Source organism: Scylla paramamosain, chromosome 43 (assembly GCF_035594125.1).
Source record: "Scylla paramamosain isolate STU-SP2022 chromosome 43, ASM3559412v1, whole genome shotgun sequence".
NCBI classification, from domain to species: domain Eukaryota; kingdom Metazoa; phylum Arthropoda; class Malacostraca; order Decapoda; family Portunidae; genus Scylla; species Scylla paramamosain.
Window position 1 is genome coordinate 10172284 of NC_087193.1, and position 10000 is coordinate 10182283.

Sequence of the window (10000 nt, forward strand, 5' to 3'; positions counted from 1 at the left end):
TATATTATGACGTGACAAAAGAAAGAAATAAAAAAAAAAGAACAGAGACGCACACACACACAGACGCACGCACACATCAAGAACACACACACACACACACACACACACACACACACACACACACACACACACACACACACACACACACACACACACACACACACACACAGACCGAAGGAAGGAAGGAGAGGAACGAAGGAACACACACAAAAAAAAGAAAGAGAACCAGAAACACAAGACAACAAAAAACAACAATAACAACAGCAACAAAAAAGACTCGTTTTCACCACATTCCAGAAAACTGAATAAGGAGAACGTACCATGACCATGAATAAACTTGTTTCGCACGTCTGGCAACACTGAGGCGCTGGTTGTTGCTGTGCATGCCTCCCTGCCTGCCGGAGTCACAGGAGACGGAACAGTAACCGCACAGGTGGGAAGGGGGCGGGGCGAGCACTGGTCGGCATGGCAGCTAGCGGGGCGGGGAGAAAGGCCGGGCAGGGCAAGGGTGCCGCAGAGTGCCAGGAGCGTCGCGCACAAAGAGAGAAGTGCCAGGATATAAATGCCAATGAAAGACAGTGGCGTGATGGTGACACAGGCCGTGGTTGCAGTGGTGATGACGACAGCGCTGCAGGAGGAAGTGAGAAGCCCCCACAGAGCCCAGGATGCCGCGGGAACACACACGGCATGCTATTCACTCAGGATGAGGGTGTGCAGTACAAGCTGGTGCCGCCTGAAGGGGGCTGGGGATGGATGGTGGTGCTTGGGACCTTCATTATCGTGGTGAGTCTTCCTGCATACTGTGGCCGATATTCTGAAACGCTTTTTTCGCTCAGGAGATTATTAGCCGGGTTTTCAAGGGTGTTTTTCATGTCAGTAATGCAGAAATCTTGTTAATTTGTCACTGAATCGTAAAAACACCCTTAAAAGACCGTGTCACTTCAACTAGAGCATTTTTTAAATAGTGGAGGTGTGGCGAAGAGGCGTTTCAGAATATTGGTCTGCATCAGCTCCCAAGTCCGTTTTCTTTTCTCTTCTGTATTTTCGCACCTTGAGAGAAAAGTGTAGAGAACAATAATGGCAGTAGTAGTGTTTGGTATTTTCGCTTGCTGGGATAAAATAAATTGTGTAGAAAAGTGAACAGAGTAATATTGACAGTAGTAAAACTAGTCTCCAGACGAAGGCACAAGAAAATCGCAAAACATACAAAATTCTCGTAATTATAAAGTAAACTAGCAAAGAGATCGCGATTGAAAACATTTGTTTGGTATTATTTTTTACTAGTAACAGAGCAAAATAGTCACACACGCAGTACAAGCTCTTTTTTTTTATCCCGATTTTTTATCAGCATGAGCAAAGCAGAGTCAGAAAGCGCAAGTTACATTTGCCCTAATAATGATCATGTAATTGTGAGCAAGTTTTCTCCAATTTAAGGAATTATAATTACGTAAAACACAGATGTTAATAAAAGCAAACATAGTAAATAAATAATGAATAAATTGCTCTCCTCCTCCTCCTCCTCCTCCTCCTCCTACTCCAGACGCTCCTGCCCTCACTGGGTCCCTCCTTCGGCGTGCTCTTCTCCGAGTACCTGCTTGGCTCCGGCTCCTCCTCCACCAACACTGCCTGGATCTTCAACCTGCAATGCTTCCTGTGGTTCATCAGCGGCATCTTGACGCGGCCCCTCACGCAGGAGCTGGGGTGGCGTCCCGTGGGGCTGATCGGCTCCGTGATGGCCAGCGTGGGGATCATGCTCAGCGCCGTCACACCCAACCCAAACTTTCTCTTTTTCTCATTTTCCGTTTTGACTGGTGAGTACGAGAGTTCTTTCCCCGCTGCGTGTCTCGCTTTCCTTCCTCCACTTGTCCTCGTTGCTGAATTATTCCTAGTGTGAAGAATTATATACATATGACTAACTTCTTCCTTCTGATGCTTTACAAGTGTTCAGGCAGTTTATTTAACGGCAAAACCATGCATAATATCTAACACGTGTTCGCATCCCTTCTCAGTCCTCGCATTTCCACTGCTGATGTCAGTGCACTAACACAAGGTCAAGGTCACTCGCTCAAGACCCTCACTAACTTAATTCTATCAAGAGGAAACGAAGCGCCACACGTCAGTCCCCACACCCTTTCTCCCAACAGGGATCGGCGGCGGCTTGGTGACCTGCCAGTGCTTCACCATTCTACCTCACTACTTCCAACGGCTGCGCGGCCTCACCAACGCCATCATGATGAGCGGCATCTGCCTGGGACAGTTCCTGGCGCCGCCTGTCTCCCGCTTCCTGCAAGATAATTTCGGTTTCAGAGGTGCCACGCTCATCCTGGGAGCCATTATGCTCAATGCCACTGTCGGCGCCTCCCTCTTCCAGCCCTTCGAACGGCACCAGAAGATGGTCATAGTGGAGGAGCCAGAGGAATACGTGCCGGCCATTCCTGTCAAGGCCAAGGCTACGGACTCGCCTCACCTGGGCCTCGGCGTTGTGCACTCCGCCTCAAAGTCCTCCTTCGCCAGCAGCACAGTGTCACACTCCATGGAGGCGGAATGTGACATTACCCACGAGACAAGACAGAGGCTGCTGGGGCGCCTCGAGGGCTGGAAAATGAGCGACCCTTCCTCCAGGCGGTCCTCGAAGTACAACTCAACCCTCAGCCTCTCCTCCATTGACGCGGGGAGCCTCGCCGCCTTACCCCTGGACGACGAGGAGGACAAGGCCGACGCCGAGGCGCACAAGGAGAGAGGCGACACTCTTCCCGTGAGGGTCGTCAAGTCTACCATGAAGGACCTCGCGGTGCTCAAGTCCCTGCGCGCATGCATCTTCTGCTTCGGCGGAGTGTTGAGCATCAACGGTTTCCTCAACTTCATCATGATGGTGCCCTTCGCCATGCTGGACGTGGGCTTCTCTAAGGACACTTCGGCGTGGTGCCTCTCCGTGTCCGCTGGGTGCAATCTGGTGACGCGCTTCATGGTGTCCACGCTGTCAGACTTCCAGTGGTTCAAAAAGAGGCTCGCCTACCGGTCTGGCTTCGTGCTCATCAGCGTCTCCATCATTGGTGAGGTGGTGAGGCGGCGGCAGAGGCGGTAGCAGTGGTGGTGGCAGTAGTAGTGGTGGTGGTGGTGGCGGCGATAGTAACGATGATCACAATGAAATTCTCTCTCTCTCTCTCTCTCTCTCTCTCTCTCTCTCTCTCTCTCTCTCTCTCTCTCTCTCTCTCTCTCTCTCTCTCTCTCTCTCAACTCCAGTAACTCTCCCCCGCAGCCTTCTCGTTCTCCACCACGTCTGAGCAACTATTGGCATGCATGGCGACCTACGGCGTGGGCGTGGGAGCGTGCATGGGCATCTACAACATCGTTATCATCGACGTGATGGGCGTAGACCTGCTGGCCACGGTCTTCGGCGCCTCTTCCTTCTGTACCGCCATCGGGTTCATCTGCATCGGTCCTCTTATTGGTATAGAGCAGCGCAGCACAGCACAGCACAGCACAGCAAGCACAACACAGCACAGCGCATCACTTTACAGCACATCACACCACAGCGCAGGCAGCACATCACAACATAACACAGCATAACACAGCACAGCACATCACTGCCCAACATAACAGCATAATTAATACTTTCCTTTCAGCATCCTTCCTCCTCCATCTCAGTTTGATTATTTTGGAGACAATATCAATTCAATCAACAAGTCCCTTATTTGTTTATCTTTCTATTCTATTTATCCATCTGTCTATTTATTCATATTTTTATTCATTTTTTTATTGGCGTGTTTCTGTAAATTATCCTCCCCCCCCTCCTTCCGCAGGCTTAATTAGGGACGTGACTCAGAGCTACGCAGTCAGCATGCGAATCACGGCTGGGATGCTGTTGCTGTCTCTGCTGGCGTGGATGTTTATGGATCTGGCGGAGAGGGTCGACCGACGCAGGGAGGCCGCCAAGGCAGTGGAGGAGAAGCTGTAAAGAAGCTTGGGGGGAATTGACAGGAACGAGAAACGACACCAAATATCTGATTCTGTCTTTCATGTGTGTGAAAAGCGTCTTGTTCTGAGGGAGCTTCGTGTTATTTTGTGTCTTATTATCGTGATTGATATTATGATTGTTACTGTTGCATTCCTATCAATCGCTCCCTCAGTACGAACATGGTCAGTCTAATTGTTTATCCTACTAAACGTTTTCATCGCATTTTCATTTTCTTTTCAACCAGATAATCGGCAGCTAAGCATCACGATAGAATAAGAAGCCTTGACATGTATGAATGGAAAACTGAAGCACAGGACACTGGAAATGAATCAAGTAACAATAACAATGTGCATACTGTGTGAGTGAGGATGAAAAAAAGATGAATGCAGACGAGTGAATGCCTTGTTATAATGAGTCAGTGCTTGTCAGGCATAACAAGACCACAGACAAGCAGACGATGTAAAAAATAGAGACAAGTGAAGGTCAGAACGAGAAGTGATAATACCAGCATGATTCATAACAATCAGACATTAACTGGAGATAAAAGAAAAAAATAACGGACAAGCAATTTGCTAACAAGGGAGACAGACACACACAAACATACACAATAAAAAAGAAAAAAAAAACAAGGGAGAAACAAACGGCAGTAGACATGTTGATCATTATAAGGGTCATAAATGTGATAAGGTATACATACACTAATCTAAGCGCATATACAAGCATACATTCTTATATACATACAAAGAAACAACTGAAGTAATGCACACACACACACACACACACACACACACACACACACACACACACACACACAGAGGATCACACAGGATTTCTTACGTCTTCAAAAACCAAAACAATGCTAGACGTGCTAATAATAATATATTATATATATATATATATATATATATATATATATATATATATATATATATATATATATATATATATTATTATATATATATATATAAAATGACAAGTGTTATTTTAATGAGCAAAAGCACACCTAGACAAGATCTCATTACATATTTTTGCTTCTTTCACTTTATTTTAATGAGCAAAAAGCACACCTAGACAAGATCTCATTACATATTTTTGCTTCTGTCACTTTAATATCAATAAAATAAACTCCAAAACAATGCAAAAGAAAAGAGCTTGATACAGAGCCGAGGTAGCTTTGTTTCACCCAACCCTACGTACCTCTTCCTCCTCTCCAGTCCCCCTCTCTCTCCTCCTCTCCCCTCCACCTGTATCTCCTCCACCAATTCCTAACAAGCGAGGCTTTAAATCACCTGGAAACATCTACAAAACCTTCGAAGTTACGCTGAATATGTGACGGGAAATTGTAATCTTAGCCGCGGCAGAACGGGGGCGGTGGTCGGAGGGGCTTGGCAGGGCTTGGCTGTGCTGCCGAAAGTCGAGTCACCAAGGATACTGTGGTGTGGTAGTGTGATATGGTGTTATGTGGTGTGGTGTGGTGTGGTGTGGTGTGGTGTGGTGTTGTTTGGTATGGCATGTGTGGCGGTGGATGTGCTGGTGGAGGTGATGTGGTGTGATAATATCTAGTGGTGGTGTTTGTGATGTTGTCGTGTGGTGTGGTGTGGTGTGGTATGGCATGGTGGTATGGTGTGGTGGTGTCGTGTGGTGTGATATGGTATGGTGTGTTGTTGTGGGCGTGGTGGGTGCGGTGTTAACACTACATTTCCACAAGCTTATTTGCCCTGCGTGTGTGTGTGTATGTGTGTGTGTCTATCGCCAATAAGAGACGAGCCACAGTGTTATATAATTGGGGATTAACCATTAAACTGTCATTTGGTGTGTGTGTGTGTTTGTGTGTGTGTGTGTGTGTGTTTGTGTGTGTGTGTGTGTGTGTGTGTGTGTGTGTTATTTACTATACTGAATGTAGAGCTTAAAAGAGAGAGAGAGGGAGAGAGAGAGAGAGAGAGAGAGAGAGAGAGAGAGAGAGAGAGAGAGAGAGAGAGAGAGAGAGAGAGAGAGAGAGAGAGAGTGAGTGTTGAGGACCGAGATACTGCAAGGAATAGGTATATAAAGGCTACTAGAAAACACACGAACATTTCTATATTTTAATTACTAACTACTGATTATTTACATTTTTTACAAGTGAAAACTTCCCACTCGCATTCATCTTCAAATCATTCAAAGTTATTTCAACAAATTAATCGCAAATATCAGGATTTTAGTCTCCATTTCCAAGAAATCTCAATTATCAGAGAGAGAGAGAGAGAGAGAGAGAGAGAGAGAGAGAGAGAGAGAGAGAGAGAGAGAGAGGCTGACATAGTGTGGGGTATAGAAAGGTGGTGTAACTTAATTGACACGTCACGACTTCTGGCCTATGATTTTTAATTATCAAAATACCTTGAATTGACATGACGCATTAGCAAAAAATAAGAAAAAGGAAGGCTGCTTCACCAAGCAGGGAGCCATAGGAGTACATACAATAATCTAAGAGCACATTCATACCTACATTCTCACACTCACATACAGAAACAACTGAAGTAAAGCGCACACACACACACACACACACACACACACACACACACACACACACACACACACACACAAATACACACACACACACAGGATTAGAAACAAATAGACAAACGAACAAACATGTTCATGAAGTTCTGCATTGTACACTCAGATTGGCCAGCAAACACACACACACACACACACACACACACACACACACACACACACACACACACACACACACACACACACACACACACACACACACCTAAAAAAAAAAAATAAATAAATAAATATATAAAATAAAATAAAATAAATAAATAAATAATAAATAAATAAAATACACACACACACACACACACACACACACATCAAGAGGCAGTTTAAGGAACAAAGCCCAATTAAACAGCTCTGTGATTCGACTCACGGACAAACGCCCACACACACACACACACACACACACACACACACACACACACACACACAAAAAAAAAAAAAAAAAAAAACGCACATAAACACACACACACACACACACACACACACACACACACACACACACAAAGTGTGTTTAATTTTTCCTCTTCACTTGTGACTGCTTGCAGTGAAAGGCAGCCGGTCTTATCATCGAAACAATTCCCAGCAGACGTACGTGTGATTTCACATTTTTGCAGGATATGTATTTATTTTTGTGGTTAATTCTAGTTTTCCTTCACGTCTGAGTCTGGAAACACAAGGATGTTTCACGAAATATTGATGTATAGGCAGGAGGGAGACAGGAAAAATCTTCACCTCGGATTTTTTTTTTTTTATCTTTTTTTTACACGGCATTTTATTTTGAAAGTCAAGACGCCCAGACCGAACAGCACTATATATTCTCACCTGCCATATACTTCACCTAACATACTGAACATTAACGGAGAGAGACGGGAATAAAGGAACGTCTCGGGTCTCGGTACCATGATGACGTCATTGATGACGTCATACCTTTATTTACGTCCGTTAATCCATTTTGAAATCGACCCCTCGATAAAACGAAGCTAGACTGTTATGACTTATATATTCTAACTTGATAAATACTTTAACAAATATCTGGAATATAAAATCATTTCCAGCCTGAACAATAATAAAAAAAAATTCAAGAAATGATCTGTAAATTTTACGAACGGGGCCACAAAAACCTTATAATATCGAGATGGAAAACACGGCCAGACTAGATTATATTACAAATTCTGAATGCAAAAAATCTATACTTTTCGGATGAATAAAGAATGCACGAATTGTTCGTCGTATAAAGAAAATAATTTTTCAAATGTAGCAACGGTCTCATTTTAAATTTGAATTTACGAATAGTTAGACCAGATTTCATTGAATATTATTACATGGGACAGGTTTCTCATATTTTTTACGGCTTCAATCAAACACGAAAACAATGCTAGACGTGCTAATAAAAAAAAATGATAATTTATAAAATGACGAAAATGTTATTTTCACGAGAAGCAAAAACACATCGTATCCACGATCTTATTACATATTTTTGCTTGTTTTACTTTCCTATCAATAAAATAAATACCAAAATAATGCAAACTTTACTAATAAAAAAGAAATGATCTCGATACAGAGCCGAAGTTGCTTTTTTCCACCAATCCTACGTACCTCTTCCTCCTCTCCACTTCCCCTCACTCTCTTCCTTTCTCCTCCACCTCCATCCCCTCCACCAATTCCTAAACAACGAGGCTTTAAATCACCTGGAAACACCTGCAAAACCCTCGAAATTACGCTAAATATGTGACGGGAAATTGTTACCTTAGCCGAGGTAGGACGGACTGGGGGTCGGAGTGGCCTGGCAAGAATCGGCGGCGCTGGGCAGGTCGGGGCGCCAAGGATACCGTGGTTTGATTGTGTAGTGTGGTTTCTGTGGTATGGTATGGTTTGTGGTGGTGGTGGTGGTGTGGTGTGGTGTTGCGTGATATAGTATGGTGTGTGGTGGTGGGTGTGTTGGTGGTGGTGATGTGGTGTGGTGGTATCTAGTGGTGATGTTATCGTGTGGTGTGGTGGGTGTGGTGTGGTGATGTGGTGTGGTGGTATATAGTGGTGATGTTGTCGTATGGTGTGGTGTGGTGTGGTGTGGTATGGTACGGTGTGGTGATGTGGTGTGATGGTGTGGTATTAACACTACAGTTCCACAAACTTAACTGCCCTATATGAGTGTGTGTGTGTGTGTGTGTGTTGCCGATCAGAGACGAGTCAAAGAGCTGTATAACTGGGGTTTAAACTTTAAATTACCATTTGGTAATTTGGTGTGTGTGTGTGTGTGTGCGTGTTTGTAGTCCAATCCGCGTGAACAAATCAGAACCTCATAAATGTGATTGTTCGCTTGTCTGTTTGTTTGCTTATGATCCTGTGTGTGTGTGTGTGTGTGTGTGTGTGTGTGTGTTTAAGAATGACTATGTATGAGCGCTTAGATCAGTGTATATACTCTTACGGGTGTGTACTTGATGAAGCAGCCTTCCTACCCTTATTTTTAGCTAGAGCGACATGTCAACTGAAGGGATTTTGATAGGTAAATATGAAAGGCCAGAAGTAGTGACGTGTAAATTAAGCTACACTTCCCTATTTTCAGCCCCATTCCAAGTGCGTCCCCACCCCCCGCCTCCTCTCTCTCTCTCTCTCTCTCTCTCTCTCTCTCTCTCTCTCTCTCTCTCTCTGTGGTAATTAAGATTTCTTGGAATTAAAGACTAAAATCCTGATATTTATAAATAATTTGTTAGAATGGCAAGGGCAGGACAACTTGTATCTTTCATCACTCCGTGGCCCTGCAGTAACTAATACATAAGCCCAAACTCATCATTTCTCATCATTTCTCATTCCCTTCTTTATCTCCCGCCTCCTTTTAATGAGGAAGTTATTTTTGTGTGAAGGAAAATTAGCATTGAGATCACATTAAGGTGCCTTGGGGATAACATTCTAGTCTCAATAACACAATACGGGCACTGACAAATCTTGACGGAAAAATACATTAGTTATTAATAAAAAAAAATGTTCAAGGAAAACTAGAATCCACTACAGAAAATGAAACTTTTATGGATGACTGTAATATTTACCAAGAGAGAGAGAGAGAGAGAGAGAGAGAGAGAGAGAGAGAGAGAGAGAGAGAGAGAGAGAGAGAGAGAGAGAGAGAGAGAGAGAGAGAGAGAGAAACCACCTTTGCTAATGAATCAGGGCAAGAATATTACCGTTTGACAATGAGCCATTAAATTTTCTTCCTAGACATTTGGTTCATGAGAGCGAGAGAGAGAGAGAGAGAGAGAGAGAGAGAGAGAGAGAGAGAGAGAGAGAGAGAGAGAGAGAGAGAGGCCTTTATCTAGAAGGAAGACAAAGGTGCTTAACGTGATGAAGCGAAGGTGAGAGGGGGGTTTAGCTCTCCCCTCCCCCTTTATCTCCTTCAATCTACATACTCCCTTCTCCCTCCATCACTCCTCCGACTACCTCTCTCTCTCTCTCTCTCTCTCTCTCTCTCTCTCTCTCTCTCTCTCTCTCTCTCTCTCTCTCTCTCTC

General features: G+C 44.2%; 2 protein-coding genes across 2 annotated transcripts in view; one reads left to right on the top strand and one right to left on the bottom strand.

Moving 5' to 3' along the window:
- LOC135093508 (monocarboxylate transporter 1-like) overlaps nt 1-458 on the bottom strand; it is a 28396-nt gene extending 27938 nt beyond the window's left edge. The window contains exon 1 of the mRNA XM_063992802.1: nt 321-458. The gene's annotated coding sequence lies outside the window, so the exon portion shown is untranslated. The remainder of the gene's footprint in view (nt 1-320) is intronic.
- The window catches only part of LOC135093589 (uncharacterized), a 17802-nt gene extending 13622 nt beyond the window's left edge, over nt 1-4180 (top strand). Inside the window, exons 7-11 of the mRNA XM_063992982.1 lie at nt 365-783; nt 1541-1811; nt 2145-3053; nt 3260-3451; nt 3804-4180. Coding sequence (XP_063849052.1) covers nt 365-783; nt 1541-1811; nt 2145-3053; nt 3260-3451; nt 3804-3958 — 1946 coding nt within the window. The 3' untranslated portion in view covers nt 3959-4180. The remainder of the gene's footprint in view (nt 1-364; nt 784-1540; nt 1812-2144; nt 3054-3259; nt 3452-3803) is intronic.
- Nucleotides 4181-10000: the final 5820 nt, after the last annotated feature.